A 25,893-nucleotide genomic window follows, 5' to 3' on the forward strand; every position below is an offset into this window, starting at 1 on the left:
ATTGCTATGGACTGAATGTTTGTGTCTCCTCTCCCCCATACAAATGTGAAAGCCCTAATTTCTAATAGGATGGTATTTGGAAATGGGGCTTTGGGGAAATGGTTATGGATAGATTAAGTCATGAGGGTGGAGTCTTCATGATATAATTCTTGTCCTTAGGAGGAGATGAAGGGACCAGAGCTTCCTCCCTCTACTATCTGAGGACAAGAGAGTAGGCAGCCTACTGTGAACCAAGAACAGAGGCAGTCCTCATCCCAAACCCAACCAGTCTGGCCCCCTGATCTCAGATTTCTAGCCTCTAGAACTGTGAAAAAAAAAAACAAAACAGTTTGTTGTTTAAATTACCCAGTCTTTGGTATTCTCTTACAGCAACCCAAATAGAATAGGGCGACCATTATCTACTCATTGTCTCTGCCCACTCAATTTACGCTCTTCTTCTGGATTCTTATTAGAATAATACTGATGCACCTAGAGTTCTCTCTGTCTTAAAAATTTTGGAATACCTAATGAATTCATAAAAAGGCCAGAGCAAAATCTATCCCTCCCACCCCTCTTCCCCATTCATATAGTTCCTATCCCTATAGCCCTATTAGTAATTTGTACATATTATACATATACACATACATATACATATGCATATACATAGGGCAGGCCATAAATGATAGCAACAAACAAAACTGTGTTGATAATATTACGTTGTTAATTTAGGATACTACTACCTCTTTTTCTTTCCCTGTCCACCCCCAAACAGGCATCATAATAATGCACAACCTTGATTTCATCAACATGGGTAGTATATCTACAAAAATTTAATCAAGAGATAAGTGGGAAAGGAATCTGGAGAAGGCTCAGAGGAAATCAATGAGTAAAACTTAGTTTGTGACTTTAGAGAAGATGAAACAATTTCTTGGCTGGTTTGGCAGTTTTTGCATTGATGCATTTAATGCGACATAAATAACGAGCGTCTCCATGCTGTGCGTTGATGTTGCCCAAGTCACTCTCTGCTGAACTGCTGTCAGTCAGGATGAACAGTCCCTCTATCTACAGTCTCCATGTGAGACTTTCTGCTCACAACAGTCTGGAGGCACCAGTAGATAGTACTATCTGTTCAGCACACGTCAGGCAGGCGCAATAAACTTCTTACACAAGTCCCATCCCCTAGTGAAGTCCAGAGAAACATTCTGCTCTGGGTTCCCCACTAACCTTCAAATGTTAAACTCTGAGCCGGTTTACCAGGAGACAAGTGTGTCCCATGAAGAGACAAATGCAAAGTGCATGAAGAACATTCCAAATCTGTTATAAGTAGAGAGGATCCTTCTCTCCCTCAATCCCTTTGGAAGTTTCTCAATTCCATCCCTCTCCCCACAGCACCCCTCAGCACCCCACCATGCACAGGTGTTCAGCAGTAGAAAATAAAACAATAACTATGGTTTTTCCTGTAGAAGATATCTGGAAGAGGGAGGGAATATTCATAGGAAGAAATAAAAGAAAACTAAAAAGTGATGAACCAACATCTGACTCAGCAACTATGTCTAAAACATTGGTTCAGACCGCTTGTCCCCAGAGGTGGGAAAATGGACATGGGACTAGATGGAGTTGTTCCTTGGTTTCCACATCAACCCATCAAGGGAATAGAGGACCAACATTTGTTGGATGCCTCTAGTACATGGCACCTTAAAAGCAGCTTTAACAACGTAACAGCAAATATTTCACCCCCAATATTTTCCATTTTACTACCCGTTATTATTATTCTGCTAATAAAGAGTTTTGTTGTTGTTGTTGTTTTTAGAAAGACTGCTGGGGAAAACTACTAGAATTGTTGCCAATTGACAGACTAGAGAAGAGAGTAAGCAAGGAAAGTGTGAGTTACAATTTGTCAGCGCTCAGGTTTCTACCTGCAGACAGACATGGCAAGTGTAGGTAAGTAAGTCATCCAGGCAAAACATTCATTGTGAATCTCCGTCTTTTTATTTGAGCTCTTGGCCAAGATAAACTTGAAAGGAAGAATGTATGGGCTTGTAAAAGTGAATCAGAGGGTGGGGCCAAGGAAAGGGAGGTGCTAGAATTTTTAAAGATGATTTCTACAGTTAAAAGTTACTTAACTCACCACAATCTCTTATTAAAGGAACCAGTTGCCAATTCTGCTCCAGCAGAAGAAAACAAGGTATTGTAAACATTTCTTTGTTTAAAAATGTTTATTTATGTTTTCTTTCTATATTGAAATGTCTAGCTGAGTAACAAATGATCAAGAGCTCTCAAAAACAGAAATAATAGGTAAAGCTTCATCCGCCCCAAGAATTCCGTATAAATCAGACAGATTTAACCCTGAGCTAGCTCAAAGCTTGTGTGGGAAGGAGGGCAAAGAGGGAGAGACAGCATTTATTTAAAAGGAGCCAGAGAAATGGTTTTACGAGAAATTGTGAAACCGTGAATGGAATCTCCTCCATTCACATTTCTATATTGACCACCTCCGTATCCGTCAACATAGGCAAAGAGAAATAGAGCATTCTCGGAATAATTGAGGCCAACCCCTTCTAACCCTTTGGAAGAGTGAGCTTGGTGATATGAATTTGATCCACATCATTAATGCATGGAATTAATGGTTTGGCTCTCTTTCCCTGTCTCTACCTAACATCCTGTCCAGGCCACCACTCCATGGGCTGTTAGCTTTCTTCTCTTCCATGGAGTAGCCTAAGCCCCAGCCTTCTATCTACTACATGCTCATTGTAAAACAATAAAATTATTGTTTTCAGGAATTTGTTACAAGTAGTCAAACTCTGGAATAACCATAAACTTTAGGTAGAAAGATAAAAATCTCAGGCCCTAAGATATTATTTTCTCCTCCCTTTATGGTTAGTATGGTTTTAAGGAGACAAACATTTTCCATATGAATGTATTTCATGAATTCTAAAGAGATAAAGCATTATATATATATATATATATATATATATATATAAAATAAAGCATAATACATCCCACTCTCTCTGCCTGCCTCCCTGCCTGCTTGTGATCTCTGTCAAATAAATAAATAAAATCTTTAAAAAAAAAGGAAAGAAAATTGCTGCTTATAGGTGGTAAACAAAGCATCTTTTGAATGAATACAGCTATAAAGAGATTATTAAGGAGGTTGGTTCCAAGATGGCCCTGGATCTAAGAAAAAATACATACTGATAAGTTTCGAACATTTTGTGAGGTGTAGACTTACTACAAAATTAGAGTTGTTTTTCTTTAGTCAAGTGAGATCAGCCTAGGATTATCATCACCTTCAGCAATAGACTTGGGCTACAACTGAAGCAGGACTTAGAGGGGGAAGTGATTTGACTAAGTGTAAGCCTATGGTTAGGAGGGATTTCAGCAGGATCACTGTTAATCCAGTTTATGATGAAACCCAAACTTGGCCTACCTATCCCTCTCCCTTGATTCAGAGACTCTTGACCCTTCTAAGGTCCTGAGGGCCAGGTGATGCCAGTATAAGTCGAAGTTCTACACAACACTGGCACTAATGGGAAATTCTAGGTCTATGATATTGACTTATTTTTAATCACTTAACCAGTTTGAGAGATTATTTGGTTATAAAATGACATCAGATTGAAGTAGTTGTTTCTTTGATAGAACCCAAGTCTTAAAAGACTGAAAATGTCAGGGAATTAGGGGTGAAATTTAGAGGTTGAATATAATTTTTTTTTAATGAGTAAAACTGAATTCTTTTTGTTGAAGATCATTTTCAGAGGGTCCCAAGTAAGTGAGAATAAGGGCAAAGAGCCTTGACTTCCCTACTTCTCTATGAGCATTTCCCACTAAACTGTGTATGGTTTCAAGTTTAAGTGAATAGACAGTGGTGGCTGGAGTCCAAATAATGAACATTGTAAAGGAGTAATAGATATTTATAAATATCCATTTTGTGTAAAGTCCTGAGGGAGGTATTGTTGGAGATACAGAAAATTTTACTCTTAAGGAACTTGCCCTGGAGTTGGAAAGCTACAAGTGTATGAAGACAGAACTATCAGTGGAATCAATATCAATAAGGGGCAAAAGAGATGCTGTGGGACTTAACTCCTCTGCACACTAGAGATCAGGAAAAGTTTCTTAAGAAAGAAACTGGACAGAACAGGATTTCGATAGAGTAAAAAAGGATCAAAACATTCTAGGAAAAAAAAAATCTAGGAATGAAGAATGTCACAGATAAAGGCAAGAATGAACAGATAAGGGCGCTTCGTGGCTCAGTCATTAAGTGGCTGCCTTGGGCTCAGGTCAAGATCCTGGGGTCCTGGGATCGAGGTCCACATCAGACTCCCTGCTCAGCGGGAAGCCTGCTTCTCCCTCTCCCACTCCCCCTGCTTGTGTACCCTCTCTCTCTCTGTCTCGCTCTCTGTCAAATAAATAAATAAATAAAATCTTAAAAAAGAATGAACAGATAAAGTTAAAAAGTATAAAAATATTAGTGATAAGTGAGAAAAAACATAAAGTTTCTTGAAAAAAATGACTAGCAATTTCTTATTTACTGTGTAAAGTCAGCAGTCAGGTGGTGTGTTGAGAAGCAGCACAGGGCTGATGGCACCATTTTTATTATGGTTTTCTGGACAGGGAGCTGCCAACTTACCAGCACCCAATTGTCCTCTGCTGCACCTTAGCACTATAATTTGAGCAATTCTCTCAAACTCTCTGGACTTCAGTTTTCTAATATGTAAACTACTAATATTGGTAAGGGATTTTCCGTAGTCCTTTTGGCTGTTACGAATAGGTACACATATAAGGATGAATGGAAATAAATGCATATAAAATGGATGGAAATATATACACTATATATATGATATAAATTTGGATTAAATAATATATATTTTTGTCACTTCAAGAAGGGGTGATTAAAGAAGATAGTTGTGTCAGCCAAAAGTGAAATAAGTGGAAAGGATTATTAACAAGTTTTCCATCTCTGCTTTATTTTTCTTAGGTTTTCCCAATGGACTCCCTAGTCAAATCAATCAACCAATTTGCCTTGGACTTCAGCAAAAAGCTGGCTGAATCGGCTGAGGGCAAAAATATTTTCTTTTCTCCCTGGGGCATCTCAACCTCGTTGGCCATGGTGTATTTGGGCACTGGAGGTACCACAGCAGCCCAGATGGCCCAGGTAAGCAGGAGAGGTCAAGCATCCTCTGTGGCCTTTAAACAGAACCTTCTTTTTAACTGTTACCATCATTTGCTTCCTGACGTCCACATAGGTTACATTTTACAGCCGTATCCTACAAGACAAAAGACATACTTCAAAATTGTTTTAGGCCATAAAAACAATTCTGGGGAAGAGAACCAACTAGAAAATTGCTGCTTAAGGGACACCTGGGTAGCTCAGTGCGTTAAGCCTCTGCCTTTGGCTCAGGTCATGATCTCAGTGTCCTGGGATTGAGCCCTGAATTGGGCTTTCTGCTCAGCAGGGAGCCTGCTTCCCCCTTTCTCTCTCTGCCTGCCTCTCTGCCTGCTTGTGATCTCTGTCTGTCAAAATAAATAAATAAAATCTTAAAAAAAAAAGAAAGAAAATTGCTGCTTAAAAAAACCACATAAGAGCCCATGTTCCCTAGCAAGATCAAACGGAGAGATGATAAGGTTATCAAGTTTGGTTCAGCACCAAAACCAATTTTATTGGGGCGCCTGGGTGGCTCAGTGCGTTAAAGCCTCTGCCTTCAGCTCAGGTCATGATTCCAGCATCCTGGGATCTGATCTAGCCCCGCGTAGGGATCTCTGCTCAGCAGGGAACCTGCTTCCCTTCCTCTCTCTCTGCCTGCCTCTCTGCCTACCTGTGATCTGTCTGTCAAATAAATAAATCTTTAAAAAAATTTTTTATATTGATTATTAATATATTTCAAGAAGTAATGGCCCATACTTTATTTTATTTTTAAATTTTAATTTCAGTGAAGTTAACATATGGTGTTATATTAGTTTCAGGTGTACACTATAGTGATTCACCAGTTCTGTACGTTACTCAGTGCTCATCAGGACAAGGGAGCTCTTAATCCCCTTCATTTCCCCCACCCCGCCACCACTTCCCCTCTGGAAACCCTCTCTTTGTTCTCTCTAGTCAAGTCTGGTTTTTCCTTTGTCTCTTTTGTCTTTGTTCACTTGTTTTGCTTCTTAAATTCCACATATGAGTGGTATCATACCATTTTTGAATGGCTCATACTTAAAATAATAGGATTAGTCATCCTCTTTCCAATCTCAGAAAGATTTTCTTGAAGACACAATTAGAAAAATCAAATGAATCTAGTTCTTTGTGCTTTGTGTGGTTGTTTCTGTTCAATCCCTGGTTGTCTGGATGAATGTAAAGAGCCCATTGAGAGCATTAAAATAACAAAATAATAGTATTGTATAAGTAATTATTGATTTGCTGTAAACATCTTCAAAGCATTGTGCCTGCATGTGCAGACACACACATACACACACAAGTAGAGCCATAGATAGCAAAATTATAACTTAAAAAGTCATGTGTATATGTGTGCATGTGTGCAAATGTACAAATATATGTGTGTGTGTTTTAAGATGGAAATAGAAAAGAGGAAATCCAGCCCTAAAGCATGCAATAATCAAAAGGCTAAGTGACAGGATTTCCACTCCAGGTGGTGCCCTTTGAGTCAAATGCAGAAAACAGCACAGCCAGTAATTCTGCATGAAATAGGCAGAATTTATCTCCTGTCAGCTTGGGCCTAGGATATCCCCCTTATTCTTTTAGTTCACAAGATATTGTGTGTTTCAAAATGCAAACAAGGGGCACCTGGGTGGCTCAGTGGGTTAAGCCTCTGCCTTCAGCTCAGGTCATGATCTCAGGGTCCTGGGATCGAGCCCCGCATTGGGCTCTCTGCTCAGCGGGGAGCCTGCTTCCTCCTGTCTCTCTGCCTGTCTCTCTGCATACTTGTGATCTCTCTCTCTGTCAAATAAATAAATAAAATCTTTAAAAAAATGCAAACAAAATCCTGGCTTACCCCTGGTTAATAACTGATTAATTATTAAAAACTTAACAGTTAATGTGATTGACAATCTTTTTTTTTCACATTAACATTCTTAGTTTATTAATCCTCTCATGAAAAATCTGCACAATCACCACAGATAAAGCCACTGCAGCACCTTTACTCCTTCTGTTGTCCAATCTCCAGCTCATTTTTTGCCAGCACCAACATTGGCTTTCGCAGTCCCCCTGACTTTCTTCATTCTGTTCTTGCGTTCTTTTCGCTGTTTTCTTGAGGTCTTTTTCTTCTCATACAGACCATGTCTTGCAAGTTTATGTTTGGGTTCATTTTTCTTTGCATAATCCAATGAATCATAAATCATGCCAAATCCAGTTGTCTTGCCACCACCAAAATGGGTTCTGAATCCAAATACAAATATGACATCTGGTGTGGTCTTGTACATTTTGGCTAGTTTTTCCCGAATTTCTGTCTTAGGTACTGTTGCCTTTCCAGGATGAAGGACATCAATAACCATTTGTTTGCACTGAAGTAGTCGGTTGGTCATGAACTTCCTGGTCCGGATAGTTACTGTGTCGTTCATGATGGCGGCCGAGCTTCAAGCCGTGATCTACAATCTTAAATGGATTCCAACTGGGGTCCATTTCATATGAATATATTTCTGTGTGTTTCTTGTCCTTGCTTTATTTAAATGCTACTGACATATCGACAGAATGCTTTGCGACTGAGACTGAGTTGCTCATGTATCCCTGTTTGTCACTGGGTGTCAGTCAGCACAAGCTTTGGTAAACTAGATTTTATTCCTCATTGTGAGCTGTGTCCAGGCTATGAGAGATGGAATTATCACCTCGTTTTCTACTGCTGCACAGTTCAGGGGAAGCAAGTGTGTCCACTTCCTTTTTGTTAACTTCCAAATGAAATGCTGGGCTGAGCACAAAGACCGTGTCTATAACTGTCAAGTTAGGCAGACAACGAGACCTGAAACACTTAACTAGAATAAGCAACTAAAATCCCTGAATTTTCTAGATAATTGAAGCAATAGTGGCTTATGCTTAAATCGTCTAAATGATGCTTTCAAATGAACACCTAGTTTTCAAAACAACCGTATATAAAAACAAAACAAAACATGGAATACAAGAGATTTTTACCTCTAACGATTTCCCAACAGCATCTCAAATGTCCTATAAATAGTATAAGAAGAAAGAGAGTAGGTACTTAAACAGCACCTTAAAAATTTATTTAGAAGTTGCTGTTGACTTCCCCATCCATCTAGTAACACATTATTTAAGTGAAATCAGAGCCCCCCTGGTAATTAATTATATGTTCTGTGGTGATTGGAATGACTGACTTGTATTTGCCGAGGAGAATTTCAGATGATTACGTGTGAGCAAATTGTGTTCACATATTTCCTTTTCATTGAAATAACAGGTTCTTCAGTTTAGCAGAGATCGGGACATCAAACCTTGTCCTGAAAGTGAGAAGAAAAGGAAAATGGTATGTTTTATTTTTAATATGCATTTGATAATTAAAGGGAGCTTCTCTTAGAAAAATATCATCAAACTATAGAAAAATTTTCAAAATACAGAAACATGTACACTTTTTGGAAGGGTCGTATTCTTTCCCTCTCTCTTTCCATCTTTTCCTTCCACTTCAGAACTGCCCCACCTTCAAACCTGTTCTTGCCTTTACAAACTAAATGTGAAGAAAACCATACCCTAACAACTTGTAAATTCTTGCACTGCTAACATTAAAGAAAACGTTTTTTGTCTACCATGCAACTGATTTCAGTTTTTGTTTACAGGACACCAACTCATTTCATTGAGATAGAGGTTGTTCATATAGACCTAGTTCTTGTTCAGTGTTTTTATTTGACTGTCTGACAAATCCCTTTTCTTTTAAAGGAATTCGGTTTTGGCAAGGTTGAAGATATACCCTCTCACTTCCAGACACTTATCTCAGAAATCAGCAATCCCAGCAAGGCTTACATACTTAAAATAGCCAACAAGATATATGGAGAGAAAACCTACCCATTTCACACTGTAAGTGCAAATGTGTCTTTTAAAGCTGATGGGAAAGAAAGAGGCATGTGAGACCAATCAGGAAACTTTTTGTACATTTCTCTAGAGATCCCAGGGACGATGTTCATGTATGGGGTCAACATTTCTGGGAAACAATCATTTAGAGCACCAATAAGTGTCTAGGTGTAAAGGAAATCAACAGTGGGTCTCAAGCCAGACTTTATGCTCAGAATAAAGGGGTCCACCTCAGCCAGTGAGTGGGTAAGAGATGTGGTTTGTGTCATCTCTGGGTTAGCATTTGTTTCATGGGGAATGGGGCAGGAGATGCAGGGTAACCCAGTAGGGTCAATGTGTGGGAGCAGAGGGCAGAGCTCGTCCTGGGAGCGTGGCTGGACTGGGAGCTTGTAGTTGAGCAAAGCTGACTCAGGGATCAGATGAGTCATTTCACAGCATGACTTTAGAGACTTTAGGAAAGACTCTCGACATGGAATAATATCACCTTCTCCCCATCTCAGGTGGTTGAGCCCCTCACAATGCGGACCATGCTTTCATCCTCAATTCAGATTCAAGGGCTTCCCACAGTGGGCCACCCTGAACCAAGCCAAGCAATGACTTTCCCGTTAGTGCATCACATCTCATCACAGAAGATAGTAGGAGGACCCAGGTGTCCAGTGGGCAAAGGACAAGGAACTTGGGTAGGGTAGAGGGACAGCAATAGAAAAGATAAAGCTATCTTGTGATATCAAGCAGGGCTGTCCCTGCCCACAGCCAGTGAATTTGGGGAGGTCAACACTTGGGCTTGGTTATGACTAAAGGCAGAAAAGCATCCAAATGAGACCTTAGAGACATTTCTGGTACTGGTAGTCCTGTGCATTCCGGTTTGGTCCGGAAGTAGGGGGTATCTGAGTGGGGCGGGCACTTGGAGATGAGAAGGACACAGATATACAAAATGAGACATCTTTTATACTGTCCACAAGCCCTGGATGTGCTCGGAGAGGTTGAGCAGAACCCATGAGTCAACCCAGGGAATGGTGCCTTGTGAAACTTTAAGCCTTCCTTTTTTACTGGATCATAATTTCTACATAGTTTAGACTTCCTAATCTTCAAACCACTGCCCGCAGGCTAATTACCTCAGCACTTTTTGCTGAACACAATTCCTCTACCAAGTCATACACTGAAGGAGTATGACGGGGTCCTGAGGATGGCAGGTGCCCTCATAAGCCCACTTCTGATGACTGCCACCAGGGGGGACATCAAAGGCCCGGAAGACTAGGCCAGCTTTTTCCCCTCAGACAGCCTGCTGAACCTTTGGCCACACTTCGCAATCCATTTTCAGGGCAGCGTATAGCTCTCCTCAGGGGCCCTCCACAGGTTTCTGGTACTTAGTGTTCATAGCAGGGGGCTGCCGGACCCACAGGCACTTTGGTTCTGGCTCTGCTAGAGAAAGCAAAGTGCAACTGCCAATGGGTTTTCATCGCTGGAGACAGTCCTGGGGTTCCTAGTGTTCTCTCCCTTTTCATACCAGCCCCATTTCACAGGCATGGATAAACACAGGAAAGCGTAGAGGTGCTTGGGCCACTCAGTCTATTAAGCATCCGAGTCTTGGTCTGAGGGTTGTGAGTTCAAGTCCCCTGGTGGGCTCCATGCTCGGTGTAGAGCCTACTTTAAAAAAAAAAATAGGGAGGGTGTGGGAGCCCCAGAACTGGGAGGCAGACCTTCCTCCACACCTGGACTTCTTTTTTTTTTTTTTAAGATTTTATTTATACATTTGACAGACAGAGATCACAAGTAGGCAGAGAGGCAGGCAGAGAGAGAGAGAGAGAGAGAGAGAGAGAGAGAGAGAGGAGGAAGCAGGCTCCCTGCCAAGCAGAGAGCCCGATGCGGGGCTCGATCCCAGGACCCTGGGATCATGACCTGAGCGAAAGGCAGAGGCTTTAACCCATTGAGCCACCCAGGCGCCCCCACACCTGGACTTCTGCATGACTAGACTGTGCCCAGCTAACTTTAAAGAAGGAAGTGTTTAGTTTTCGACCAAAATGGAATTATGGAAAGACAGAGGGGGCAATGGGGTGGGGGTTTGCAATGGTCCATTGATAGACTTGATGTCTCGGTTTTGGACAAACTCTGCAAAAGAAGATTTTACCTCTATCTTCCAGAGATATCTAGAAGACATGAAAACATACTTTGGTGCAGAACCACAGTCTGTTAATTTTGTGGGAGCTTCTGGACAAATCCGAAAGGAGATCAACTCTTGGGTTGAAAGTCAGACTGAAGGTAAGTTTTCACCAAGGTGCTCAGCAGAGTATCTTCTCCAAGCATTTTGAATTTTTTAAGTATGTGTATTATTGAACTAGTATAGTGAATACATACTAAATATGCAGAACATTTCTTTCTATCCATGCCCATGATTTTCAGATTCCTAGCTTTCCCAGCAAGTCTTATCTAAAACATCTAAGTCAAGATACCCACTTAATAAGAGGACAAGAAAATTCTTTTATCCCAATAATTCGAAACAGGAACCCAGGGGCAAAAAAGCAGGAAAGTGCAAAGAGGAAAGTCAAAATACTGCAACATTTGTGATTTCTGAGGAAAAATATCTAGCAATTAATAATGAAATTGTGGCATTAAATGTGTTATATAATCTTAAGTAATTTTCAAAATGAGGTCGTGTATTAGGGTAGGGGCTAAGCTGCTGTAGCGGAGAGACCTGGAATACAGTGGCTTAATGATAAGGCAGACATTTATTTTTCTTTTACATAATAGTCAAAAGGCTTGTGGACATTCTCTTTGCTGAGGCAATGCAGACACCCAGACTGGTGGGTTAACCCCACCATCCTCAAAACATGGCTTTCGTATTTAAGTCTAAGATGATTCTTGCATTTTTCATTGTAAAGTCACCAGGAAATGGTGAAAAGAAAGCCTCTTTGCTTTTAAGGAGATATGACCCAAAGGTTTCACACATCAGTTGCACCTGTATCTTTTTTTTTTTAAAATATTTTATTTATCTATTTGACAGAGAGAGATCACAAGTAGGCAGAGAGGTAGGCAGAGTGAGGGGGGAAGCAGGCTCACTGCTGAGCAGAGAGCCCGATGTGGGGCTCAATCCCAGGACCCTGGGATCATGACCTGAGCTGAAGGCAGAGGCTTTAATCCACTGAGCCACCCAGGCACCCCTGCACCCATATCTTAAACTCAGCTACATGGCTGAGTTTTACATGGTCCCCGGTTTAGGCTCTGGGGACCCACCTGTCCTGATTTTCTTGGGACTTTCCTGGATTGAACACTTGAAGACCTCTCAGTCCCAGGCAAACCAGGATAGTTGGTCACCTAGACTTGCTGTAATAACCATCTTTAAGATGTAGTTTGTAGCTGGGTAGCTACACACCCACTTAAAAGTTGAGTGTTCTATTTCTCTTTTAATTTTAATTTTCAAATTTTTAATTTAAATTCCAGGTAACGTATAATGTAATATTAGTTTCCAGTGAAAATTTAGTGATTCAACACTAAAATTTAGTGGTCATCACAAATGCCCTCCTTAATCCCATTCCCCATCCACCTCCCCTCTGGTAACCCCGACTTTATTCTCTGCAGTTAAGAGTCTGTTTCTTGGTTTGCCTCTCTCTTCTCTCTTTTCTCCCTATGATCACTTGTTTTGTTCTTAAATCCCACATGAGTGAAATCACATGGTATTTGTCTTTTTCTGACTGACTTACTTCACTTAGCATTATACTCTCTAGTTCCATCACCTCAATCCAAATGGCAAGATTTCATTCTTTTTTATGACAGAGTAATAGTCCATTGTGTGTGTCTATGTGTGTATCCTTTTTATCCCTTTATCAGTCAATGGACACTTAGGCTGTTTCCATAGCTTGGCTATTGTTGATCGTGCCGCTATAAACATGGGGGTGCATGTCTCCCTTTGAATTAGTATTTTTGTATCGTTGGGTAAATATCTAGCAGCACAAATTGCTGGGTGGTAGGGAGCTCTATTTTTAACTTTTTGAGGAACCTCTATACTAATTTCCAGAGTGGCTGCGCCAGCTTGCATTACCACCAACAATGTAAGAGGATTCCCCTTTCTCCACATCCTCAAGAACACCTGTTGTTTCTTGTGTTGTTGATTTTAGCCATTCTGATAGCTGTGAGGTTATACTTCACTGTAGTTTTGATTTATATTTCCCTGATGATCTGTGATGTTGAGCATCTTCTCATGTGCCTGTTGGCCTTCAGGATGCCTTCTTTGGAAAAATGTCTATTCATGGCTTCTGCCCACTTCTTAAATGGATTATTCCTTTTGGGGGTGTTGAGTTTTATAAGGTTTTATTTATTTTGGATATTGACCCTTTATCAGATATGTCATTTGCAAATATCTTCTCCCATTCCATAGGCTGCCTTTTAGTTGTTGATTGCTTCCTTCGTGGTGCAGAAGCTTCTTATCTTGATGAAGTCCCAATAGTTCGTTTATGTCTCCCTCTTTGCTCACACAGCACTTGGTGTGAAAGCTCACTTTGACAGGTACCACACTGTTATTGAAGTTAACCCCTGAAGCCTCCCCTGCTAGACTCAAGGGCCCAAGTACAATGATGCTGCCTGGATATGAGTTTCAGCTTAGAATCACTAACACACAGCAGGCCTGCTAATTGTCATTGTTCAGAACGTTAACATTTACTGAAATGCCCTGAGGAAGTTGGCAACCTTAATTCTCAGTTCCTTTTTCATTGAATAGTGACTCAAAAGCCATGGTGAGGCAAGAGTGACCACTGTACTTAACTTACACCTGACTTGGGTTCATTCAAAAACAAGCCTGTTTTTAGAATGATAGACCAGCTAGCGTTTACTGAGCCCTTGTATGGATTCAGTCAGCAGGAGTACCAAATGGGATTGCACAGGCAAAAGCCTGCTGTAATATCCAACACAAATTCAACATGGCAGATGTGGCTTAAGAATAATCTGGGGCTGAACTAAGCCTGAGGTGATTCCCAACCCAGTGTCTGTCATGTTTTCTGGAACAGAAGGGGGAGCTCTACAGATAGGAAGGTTAAGAGCAGTTAATCTGCCATCTTTATATAAGAAGCAAAGCTTTTCAGACCCAAGAGGAGAACCATGGTCTCGTGTTGCGGAAGCTGGCTTCTTTCCGTCCTTGCCCTGCTTCCCCAGCACAGACTGCCACCCTTAAGGAACATGACCAGACCCAGTTGTCTAGGTCACACAGCCTCCTGGGACATTGTCCTGTGTTGACAGGAATGTGCCAGAAGTCTGCCCTGCCCAGTGTGCTAGGGTCACATGTTCTATCCACACGTGACTTATAGATGAGTTCAAATGTGGCTAATGTGACTGACGAACTGAATTTTTGACTTCAATTCAGTTTAAATAATTTAAGCAGCCATGGATGTCTATGGCTGCCACATTTGACAGTACAGAAGTTTTGATTTTGAGGAAGAACTGAATAAATCATCTCAAATTATGGAGGAACCAGTAGACTTCAGATTATAGTTATTATAGGTTCGAGATATAGGATAGACCCACTTTGAAAAATCCTCTGTTGTCACACGACTTATAAAATGAGAGACCTCCAAAATAAGCTAACCAAGGGCATGGTCAGAATCTTTTATTAACCCCTGTTTCCTGCATCCTGTGACTTCATTGTTCCAGCTGGCAAAGCTGGCTCTATTTCTTAGAAGTGGTATCTTCCAAAGAGTCAGAAAGCTGTAATCTTTCTGTATTTTCTCTTTATGTACTGAACACAAATATTGGTTATTTGAGGGCTATTCAAAACCAAATAAGGTTAAGGAATTAAACAGCTCTTCAGGAATTTTGACTTCATCAAGGTAGAATTCTGCAAACCCTTAAGAAAAAGTTGCTAGAAACTCTTCAGCATGACTACGTTCCATCTGAAACACCTGAAAGAAACTTCTTTCCTTAAGCTTTCAAATAGAGCTTCTTTCAAGTAGCCATATAGACCACTGGGACATACATCATTCAGAGTCAAAGTCTTGATAGTCTCAGTTATATGTTGCAATTTTTTTTCTTGTTTGTCTTCTTTATAGTCTATAAACTACTTGAAAGTGGGTGTTGAAGAAGTTTATTGTCTACATGCTTGTCATCTCAAACTCTCATGTGCTTGGCACACTGGGCACCCTAGAGTCACATTAATAACTGTGCTCAGCAGGACTTACCCTGAATGTCTTGGAAGATTGTCCTTCCCACTGATTACCTCAAACTACCAGGGTTGTGTGCAATGAACCAGCCAGTAGGTGGCACTTTAGCTCTAAAATCAGCAAAATCATGGTCAAATTCGGCTCTGTTACTTTGAAGTTGTGTTTGACTACACTTTATACATCCTTTATTCAATAATTATATTTTACATACAGCTGCGGGTTCAAGAGGTTGGTTTCTCTGAAAGCATATGAGTCCATAGAGTAATGCGGCACAACTTAAATCATCTGGATCTCAACCAACCTGAGATAAGTCTGTGCAAAACTCAGTCCTTGATATGTTTCCTACTTGCATCTACAACTCTATCAAGTGACAGAATACTTGATTAAAAATGACACAGCTTTTAAAAAATAAAACTTCTGTGCAAAAAATAAAGATTAAAGAAATGATGTACATGGCCTCCCCATGGTGAATCATCAAAGAAATTGTAAATTAAGTTTAATACACTGTCTTTAATAAGCTAGAAAGATGAATACTAAAATGACTTAGAATGTTCTGACATCATTTAATTGTTAAACCAAAATGTCTGTTTCATCGGTGAGGGAGGGCTGTCCTGAATAGACACGTCCAAGTCATACCTCAGTTCAACTGGAATCTCAAGAAGTGTTACTGATCCCAAAACTTTTTTCAAAAGCTGCACAGGGGCTTCTCATGTGTGTCGGGTGAGGACTTCAGCAGGTGGGGTGTGCGCACGCGCAGTCAGGCTCTTGGAGCCCGTTTGTTGCGCGTGCGCATGTCTTCCCAACCCTGCTTTCCGAGACTTCCATGTTGGTAGCTCGAAATCAAAATGGCGAGAATATGTACACCCCAGAAATGGGCTGCAAATCAGGAGTTTCCTTCTCCCCCACCCCTACCTGGAGCCAGTTTACCAGCAAACCACTGGAAATGGAAAGATAAGCTCTGGATTTCATTTGTCATTTTATTATATTTCACTGACCTACTATTGTTTTCCATACCTAATTTTTTATTTTTTTAAGATTTTACTTAATTTTTTGACAAGACAGAGATCACAAGTAGGCAGACAGGCAGGCAGAGAGAGAGGGGGAAGCAGGCTTCATGCTGAGCAGAGAGCCTGATGCGGGGCTCGATTCCAAGACCCTGGGATCATGACCTGAGCCAAAGGCAGAGGCTTTAACCCACTGAGCCACCCAGGCACTCCCTACTTTTTGTTTGTAACAATAAAGGGAAATCGAGAAGTTAAATAGACCTAATTTTAGTTGTTCTTAATTATTTTTGAAAGTTTTAGCACATGTGTTATATATAGTCCTTATTTAAAAAAAAAGGCAAGTCAGGGGCGCCTGGGTGGCTCAGTGAGTTAAAGCCTCTGCCTTAGGCTCAGGTCATGATCCCAGGATCCTGGGATCAAGCCCCGCATTGGGCTCTCTGCTCCGCAGGGAGCCTGCTTCCTCCTCTCTCTCTGCCTGCCTCTCTGCCTAGTTGTGATTTCTCTCTGTCAAATAAATAAAATATTAAAAAACAAAAAAAGGCAAGTCAGCAACCCCACTAGTCCTGACTTCACTGTGGTATGGATGTCCTTGCTCATTGCAATAACCTGCAGGCAGACATATTTCCTACCCATTACAGGCACACAGAGAGGTATTAAAGACCATTAGATCAAATGGCATTAGATCAATGGCATTAGATCAAGTGGCTCTCAGTTCTCACGACACATGAAACTAAGTTTACTAATTCCTGAGTCCAATCCCAGATGAATTAATTGAGATCTCTAGAAGTGAGGCTCAGGTATCAATATTGTCTAAATCCTCAGGTGATTCTAATTGACAATCAAGGCTAAGAATAATTATTGTGAATAGGATAATGCCCTCAATTCTATTAACACTCCCCCTTTCCCATTGAGCTCCATTGCTCATGGCCTTTGAGGTTCCAATTCCGTGGATAACATTTGGCCTTGCTCAGCAGTCCTCTGGTGTGTGTGTGTGTGCGCGCTTGTGCACTCGCTGTGGTTTCACCTAATCCATCTGTATTTTCTCTTCAAGACATCTTTCAATAGCATCTTTTCTTGGTTTGCATTCCTGTTTCAGAATTATTCTTTTCAACAAATATTTGTTCTAGAAAAACATAGTTTGACTGTGTACTCCAAGGCTTTAAAAAGAGAACTGTACACAGATCTTGTACCTTAGTTATCAAATTTGCTTTTCATAGGAGAATGGGTTAGCCATTCTGAAACTATTTTATGTATATTCTAGGACTGAGCAAATGAGTAAATATATTGGAAATAATAAGGTTCAGGTGTTTCAGTAACAGGGAAAGGAATTGTAAATAAGGAAAAGCAAAGATGAGTGTGAACCCCATGGCGCTGGATTGAAATAGGAGATATCAATATGAATTCCTCATCTATAATATATAAGCAGAGAATTAGATAGATATGGAAATATTTACAGATGTGTGTATAATACATGTATTTTCTAGCTTTCTCTGCTGAGCAATGACACCCCAGGAATAATGAACATAGCTAACATTCGCATCTTGATTTCTAAAACCCATCTTTCAAAAAACAAAACAAAACAAAACAAAAAACACATAACCAAGGATCCTAGAAGAAATGCCAATTCTAGGGCTGGGACATGGAAAGCACCAGATAAACTTTAAGACATACTGTGGTACCAGAATATAGGTAAATGCTCAAAATATCTGAAAACGTGTCAAATGGACGTAGGATCCACTTTGAGGAGGTTTCTAATAGCCAAATCTGGGACAATTTGGGCAACAAAACAAAGAATGATAGTAATAAATTATAACCCATAGGGTAAAACAAACATCCATGAGTCTATACTGATATAAATTATTGAATACCTAAATAAAAGGAGGAGATGGGAGAGTTCTTCTTCATAGTAGAATTCCAGTTGATAAATGTAGAAGGAATAGTGGAAATTAAAAATCACCATTTGGCAAAACACCACAATCACATTGTTTCAGGCAAGATCATCAATGAATGCTAAAATTGGTGGGCAAAAGTTTGATGAGAAACAGGAAATTTATGTGGTCACCTAGTAGCTCCCCACATGACACTTATGAATTAGAAAGGGAAAAAGTCATAATTTCACAGTGAGAAACCTGTGGGAATCAAATCATCAAAGTTAACATCACCCATAGTGGGAAATAAGAACATAATCTGTTTCCTGGTATGATTCATTGAGAAGCACATAACATTGTTTCTGTGGTTGTTTTGGTGACCTAGGGCTGCCATGACCAATTACCACAAACTGGATGGTTTCAAACAATAGAAATGTATTCTCCCACAGTTCTGGAGGCTTCAAATCTGAAATCAAGGTGTGAGCAGGGCCACGCTTCCTTTAAATGCTCTAGGGAAGGCACTGTTCCATGCCTCCCCCCAACTTCCGGTGGTTCCTGGCAATCCTTGACATTCCTTGGCTTGGACTCTTCAATCTCTGCCTCTGTTGGCACACAGTCTTCTTCTTTAAGTCTGTCCTATGTCTGTGTTTACACTTCGTCCTGTCCTCTCTTTGTGCCTATGTCCAAATTTTCCTCCTCTTGTGAGGATATCATTATTAGATTAAAGCTACTCTAATCCAGGATGACCTCCTTCTTAACTTGATTAAGTCTGCAGAGACCCTATTTCCATATAAGAGCACATTCACTGGGAGTGGTATTTAGGACCTAACATATCTTTCTGGTGGGATACAATTGAGGAAACATCAGACAAATCTGAACTGAGGATTGAGGGACACACTACCAAAACTTTTCAAAAGTGTCAGATTCATGAAAGACAAAGAAGGAATGAAGAACTATTCCAGATTCAAAGGCACTAAGACAAAATGACACTTAAATACAACTTGAGATCTTGGATTGATTTCTGATCCAAAAGAAGGGTTTTATTGGAACAGCAGATGAAATTTAAATAGAACCTATTAGTAATATTCTATTAATGCTAATTTCCTGGTTTGGATCCTTGGTGGATATATCACTTACTAGTATTTCATAATTATCATTTTTATAAGTGTGGCATATTGCCAGGATGTAACTATACCATTTGTAATCTGTCCTTTTGTTCTTGTAGGAAAAATCCAGAATCTCCTACCTAATGATGTGGTGGATTCTGCAACCAGAATGATTCTGGTGAATGCCCTTTACTTTAAAGGTATCTGGGAACATCAGTTCTTAGTCCAAAACACCACAGAAAAGCCTTTCAGAATAAACAAGGTAGGAAACTTTTAATAATCAACATGGTTTTTACATGACATTGTAAAGGAGATTCTATTTAAAATTCACTCTTCTTTCCGAATATATGTTTCTGGAAAATCTGGCTATTACCAGGGTGGGGATACCTGAGCTAAAAGCCAGGTCCATCCCACCTGGGGATTCCTCTTTCATTGTTTCTACTCTGAAGATAGACAATTCACATATTTTATCACTTAGTTCTTGCTATGACTCTGGTGGAGTAGGTAAGATAGTTATTATATTTATTTCCCAGCTGTCAAAGTGACTGGAGCCATGCCAAGTTAGAAATCTACCAGAACCGTAACCCCCAACTCTTCACTGTTAGTTCTGTTCTTGTTCTATTAGACCAATACTCTCTTCTACCAAACCCTTATCTTTCCATAAGTAAAAGAAAGACACATTTAAAATCTCATGCTTTCCATTGTTTTCTCTTTGTGTTAGGATACAACACACTCGTTTTTGTGATAGATAGGAACTTACTACCTCAAGGAAGGGAGACTAATATAAGGTGACAGATAGATCCCCTAGAATCCAAGGGCTGGAATATGGCTGGGCCTTGGAACTTCAGTGGAAACAAGAATTCAAATGTAGTCAAGATCCAGTCTCTATCTTTGCCACTCTGTTTCTCCCATCATTCTTTCCTCAGGCTGAAGTCTAACTTTCTCTTCTTTCCAGTTATAATGGCAGAACATGGCTACTCACAACATTCCTCCATTTTAGAGACCAGTTTAATAGATTTTAAATTCCTAGGAAAGGAATTGATTTGTTAAAGCTGATTAGTCCTGGGGTGGGTCTTCTCACATAACCAGTGCTCCGGGAGACCTACTACAGTAAGTATGTAGGTATGTGCAGAGGTGGTTTTCGGACAGTCAGTGGTATAAAATGGGGAAGGGACTAAACATATAATTGAATAGGCAAAGCAGAAATGAGCTGGATAGGTACCTGGCTTAGTATATCCACAAGGAATTTTCAGTTGCAAGTGATAAGATAACATTCCAAAATAGCTCCAGTAAAATGGGAATTGTATTAGCATTATTTACATAACTAAAAGGAACTGAGACTTCCAGGGAGTCTCAAGCATAATCTCACTTCTCTGTCCCTCTCTCCCCTGACTCCTATCACTTCCACTCCCTCTGGTTATTGCCTTCATTTTTCTAATATTGAAGATACAATTTCTCTATATGACCAGAGAATATGGTTGCCCCATTGTCAGCCTTTGAGCTTCACAACCCTGGTAGATAGTCTTTCCTGCTATCTCTAACAGAATGCTCCTTCCGTAAGGAGGACTCTGTTTTATGCCATTCATGTGTTCATCCCTGAAAAATCACTGTATCACGAAGTATCCTGAGTGAACAGCCCTAATCATATGACCACTACATTAGCGGACGGGTGGGACTTTGTGATTAACAGCTCCCTATAGAATGGGTAAAGTGTCTACAACATCTGAATTGCAGGGTTTTGTTTTTGTATTACTAATGGCCTTACTTTAAATACACATTTTTAAAGAGCATTTTTAGGTTTGCAGCAAAATTGAGAGGAAAGTAGAATTCCCATATATCACCACACACATAATTTTTCTTATTTAATAATAAGGGAATAATAATAATAATATTTTGCATTAGTGTGGTGCCTTTGTTATAGTTAAGGAGCCAATATTCATACATTTTCATTAATTCAAGTCTGTAGTTTACATTAGGGTTCACTTTTGGTCTTGTATAGTTCTATGGGCTTTGACCAATGCATAATGTCACTTATCTGCCATTCTGTTTTCATATGGAATAGTTTAACTGTCCTAAAAATGCCCTGTACTCCACCCATTCATCCCTCTTCCTAAATACAGGCAACCACTGATCTTTTTACTATCTTTGTAGTTTTTCTTTTTGTGGAGGACCATGTAGTTGGAATTGTATAGTATGTAGACTTTTCAGACTGGCTTCTTCCACTAAACAATAGGCAGTAGATTTAAGTTTTCTTCCTGTCTCTCTCTGGTTTGATCGATCATTTCACTTTACTGTTGAATAATTTTCCATTATCTGGACATATTGCAGTTTGTTTTGCCATTCACCTATTGAAGGACATCTTGGTTATTTCCAATTTTTGGCAATTATGAATAAAGCTGCTATAAATAATCTGCGTGCAAGATTTTGTGTGGACATAGTTTTTAACTCCTTCTGGTAAATACTCAGGAGCACACTTGCTGGGTCATGTGGTAATACCATGTTTAGCTTTGTAAGAACCTGCCAAACTGTCTCCGGAGGTGGCTTCCACTTTGCATTCCCCCTGGCAGGGAATCACAGTTCCTGTTGCTCCACATCCTTGTCAGCAGTTGATATCGTCAGTGTTTTGGATTTTCAGCCATGCTAAAAGGTCTGTAGTGTCATCTCATTGTTCTAATTTGCAATTCCCTAATGACGCATGCTTGAGCATCTTTTCATATGCTGTAAGCCTTCCTTCAGTGAGGTATCTGTTCATATCTTCTGCCTATTTTAAAAATTGGGTTCTTTTATTATCATTGAGTTTTTAAAGGTTCTTTATATATTCTGATACTGATTCTTTATCAGATATGTGTTTTACAAGTATGTCCTCCTAGCCTATTGTCTTTTTATTCTCCCAGTAAATGTCAGTATTTATGATACTGAAATACTTTCTCAAATGTTTGCATGTGAAATCCACCTTGTGCAGTTTCTGAATCATTGACATTGGCATAGTTTGCATGAGATAAGATACTTTTTAAAGTGTTCAGTAGTATCCAGCTTGCTGTGATTTGTAGAGATTGCCACAATAGTGTTATAAAAGGCAACTTCCACATCATGTATCGGTGATGTTATCCAGTAGAACACCTATTTCAGAAAGCAAGGTCTTAATAACTTTATTCAGCATCTTGTAGAGAATCACCAGTTTTGCCAGGGTCCCAGACTACTGGGAACCAATTATGATAAAACAAAATTAAGGATTTGAGGGAACACTTTCTTAGTGACTTTGCTACTTCTTTTTCATAGAGTACAAGCAAACCAGTGCAAATGATGTCCATGAAAGAAAAACTCGAAGTTTTTCACATTGAAAAGCCACAAGCCATGGGCCTACAACTCTACTACAAAAGCCGTGACCTCAGCCTGCTCATACTGCTGCCAGAAGATATCGATGGCCTGGATCAGGTACAGTCCGTCTGCCGTGAAGGTGTTTCTGGCATTTACCCCTCTGGGGAGAAACAAGACATGGTCTCCTTGTTTGTTTCTTTGATTCCTGTAGAGGAAGACAACCAACATACCTTGAGCCTTCAAGACTTTACCTTCACAGTATCGTTTAAATTTTATAAAATTCTATAAGTTAGGTATCACTGTTCCTCAAAAAGTTTAAGTAATCCTTAGGCACTAGCACTGAGTAGCTAAAAGAACAATCACAGGAGCAACAGATACTTATATTCTTTGTCAGTCACAGAGCTGACCACAGTCTAAGTCTTTCTTCTCCCTCTGGTAGGGCCCACTTAATCAAAGGTTAATTTTTTAATCATTTACATTAATCTAGCTTGAGATATACATTTTTCAACAAGACTCTGACTTCCAAAACTTGAAAAAAAAAACCATTTTAATTAAAGTCTTCAGGAGGAAAAGGCTGTGTCTGTACTAAGTATCAGTACTACCTTCAAGCATTATTTCTTTATCAACTAAAGTTCTATGAAGCCTGATATAACTTTGGTCAGACCATGTTTCTGAGCAATTTGTATGTTTAAGTTGAACATTAGTTTCCCATGCAGTGAGTGGCCTGGCTTTCTTCACACTGTGCATAACTTCATGTGTGTTCCAGATTCTTTATACTTGTAAGTTTCCATAGCCCTGCTAGAATGTAGAAGAGATTTCCAAATGGTATCTAGTTGTGAAACTAGAAAGAATGGTAAAAGTAAGACCAAGGGTATACAGTAAACTATTAGCATCGCACCTTTATAAGATAACCCTTCCTAAAAGTGCAGGCTCCTGAGCTGAATATGTTGCCAGATTACTAATGTGCACCATCTACAAGTACGTCACTGACAGCTTGAGTCTAGAAAACTCTCAAAGTAGCAAAAACATGCATCTTGAAACAAACATGTTATCTAAAAAAAAAAATCAAGCATATTTTTTCTCCTATATACATATCAGTATGTACATCCATATATATTTATTATTTTAAAAATTTAAAATATAAAGAGGAGAAAAACACTCCAAAACTATACTTAAAAAACAGGCATTATTTTTAAGATTTGGAGATTTTCCTTTCTTTACTCTTCCTTTCCTTTTTGGGGGCCTAGCTTATTGTTACTAATTTCATATTGTTGTAATTGTATAGACATTTTATTTTATCTCAGATACTGTTTTTGAAGAGCCGCCTCTCATGTTAATATAACAGATACCCTTTTGTACCCTGGCACATAATTTGTTCTAAAGTTTATACTTTTGTGTAGACAGCACATAGGGCATGTTTTTGTTGACCCATTTCCGTGTGTAGTTGATGTCTTGCATGCTGGCATAGAAGTACGCCATTTTGAAATAAGGTCTAATTCTCCTGTATCCCGGCAACTACTCAGTTGCAAAACAAAGATTCTGTAGGTGAATAGGGTGAAGAATCTCATTACATCAAGAATTTCCAGATGTGCGTGCTTTATTACCCTGGTTATTGGGAGGGACGGTAATTCATCTCTGTAGTATCCAGGTCTCAACCACTCTTTATGGAATTATTGACTCTCTCCTCCTCGTTCCACACGTGCAGCTGGAAAAGGCCACCACCTATGAGAAGCTGAGTGAGTGGACCAGCGCAGACATGATGGAGTTGTACGAGGTTCAGCTGCAGCTCCCCAAGTTCAAGCTGGAAGAGACTTACGATCTCAAGTCAACCCTGAGCAGTATGGGGATGAGCGATGCCTTTGACCAGAGCACAGCTGATTTCTCAGGAATGTCTATGGAGGGAAACTTATTTCTGTCCAATGTTTTCCACAAGTCTTTTGTAGAAATAAATGAACAAGGTACAGAGGCCACAGCTGGCACTGGGGGTGTGGTGGGCCTTCGAAGTAAGTTCCCTCCCATTGAATTTAATGCCAACCACCCGTTCCTCTTCTTTATCAGGCACAACAAAACTGGTAACATTCTCTTTTACGGGAGATTCTGCTCCCCCTAGACCATGTATCTCTCTCATTAAATGAGACCATCTTCTGGTGTGAAGAGTGTACCAGAAGACGGAGAAACACAAGTATAATAAAAACCAGTTTGCAGCTTGTATCTTTTTCACATTTGAATGTTAGCAAATAAACCTTGAAATAATGCATTCTAGTGGTTTTATCATACTTATAAATCCAGAACGAATGGCAAATTTTATTTTTACCACTTAACATTTTGTCTCAATGTGACTATTATTTACATTTCAGGAGTACTGTTATTCAGTTGAACGCCTTACAATTTTTGAACTACTTGGTCATTGTATTATCATTGTTACTTATATTTCACATGCCTCACGGAGAGAAGGAAAATCTTTATAAAGGTGATATATGGATTTTTAGTTTGAACAAATGTATAAAGATTATGTTAGATGTTAGCACCAGGGAAAAGGTGTTAGGAGTATACAGAATTCCCTGGCTTATCTTTGCAACTTTTCTGTGAATCTAATATTATCCAAAATAAACATTCTATTAAAACAATTATTGTGTAAAAGTGTAGTCATATTTACATCCCTGCCTTTAAAAATCTTATGAGGTAGGTAGGGGTGCCTTGTTGGCTCAGTGAGTTAAGCCTTTGCCTTTGGCTCAGGCTCAGGTCATGATCTTAGCGTCCTGGGATGGAGCCTGCTTCCAGTTCTCTGTTCAGCAGGGAGCCTGCTTCCCCCTCTCTCTCTGCCTGCCTCTCCGCCTACTTGTGATCTCTGTCAAATAAATAAATAAAAATCTTAAAAAAAAATCTTACGAAGTAGAAGAACAAGTTTCTTCTTTTAAAAAAGATTATTTATTTAAGAGGGTGAGCATGAGTGTGGGAGGGGCAAAGGGAGAAGGAGAAGCAGATTCCCCACCAAGCAGGGAGCTCCAAGACTATGGACACTGGGCTCCATCACAAAACCCTGAGATTATGACCTGAGCCAAAGGTAGATGCTTAATTGCCTGAACCACCCAAGTGCCCCTGTTATTGTGATTTCAGAAACTGATTATATACTCCAGGTTATTTTTTGATATTCATCTAATAAAAGGAAAGACTCGATCTGACATGAACAGTGTATAAATTCTTATCAGAAAATGTGTATTCTGTATTGTAGGATAAAACAATGCCTTAGCTGCGAAGATAGGGAATTGCAATATATATGAAATTTTGTCATAGCTATGTTTTAGCTCCAAAGATAGAATTATCATATATGTAACATTTTATCATATCTCTATGAAACATTTGCCTCCGTCCATAATATCTCACAGTAAGTAGCAGTGAAACAAATCCTTTTGTGTCTGTGTTCTGGTAAATTGTAAGTCCTTAAATATTATAAAAGAAGATCGTTGTAACACT

General features: G+C 39.7%; 2 protein-coding genes across 2 annotated transcripts; one reads left to right on the forward strand and one right to left on the reverse strand.

Annotated features, from left to right (window-relative positions):
* Nucleotides 1-2,107: 2,107 nt before the first annotated feature.
* Nucleotides 2,108-25,016, forward strand: SERPINB10 (serpin family B member 10). The gene is made up of 8 exons (XM_046025187.1): nt 2,108-2,164; nt 4,949-5,125; nt 8,376-8,441; nt 8,849-8,986; nt 11,122-11,239; nt 19,221-19,363; nt 22,381-22,536; nt 24,125-25,016. Exons 2-8 carry the CDS (start codon nt 4,958-4,960, stop codon nt 24,527-24,529), a joined length of 1,194 nt encoding a protein of 397 aa, XP_045881143.1. The 5' UTR covers nt 2,108-2,164; nt 4,949-4,957; the 3' UTR covers nt 24,530-25,016.
* On the reverse strand, nt 7,023-7,547 carry LOC123954222 (40S ribosomal protein S24-like). The gene has a single exon (XM_046025188.1). The coding sequence runs from the start codon at nt 7,528-7,530 to the stop codon at nt 7,138-7,140; it is 393 nt and encodes a 130-aa protein (XP_045881144.1). The 5' UTR covers nt 7,531-7,547; the 3' UTR covers nt 7,023-7,137.
* Nucleotides 25,017-25,893: the final 877 nt, after the last annotated feature.

Source organism: Meles meles, chromosome 12, assembly GCF_922984935.1.
Source record: "Meles meles chromosome 12, mMelMel3.1 paternal haplotype, whole genome shotgun sequence".
NCBI classification, from domain to species: domain Eukaryota; kingdom Metazoa; phylum Chordata; class Mammalia; order Carnivora; family Mustelidae; genus Meles; species Meles meles.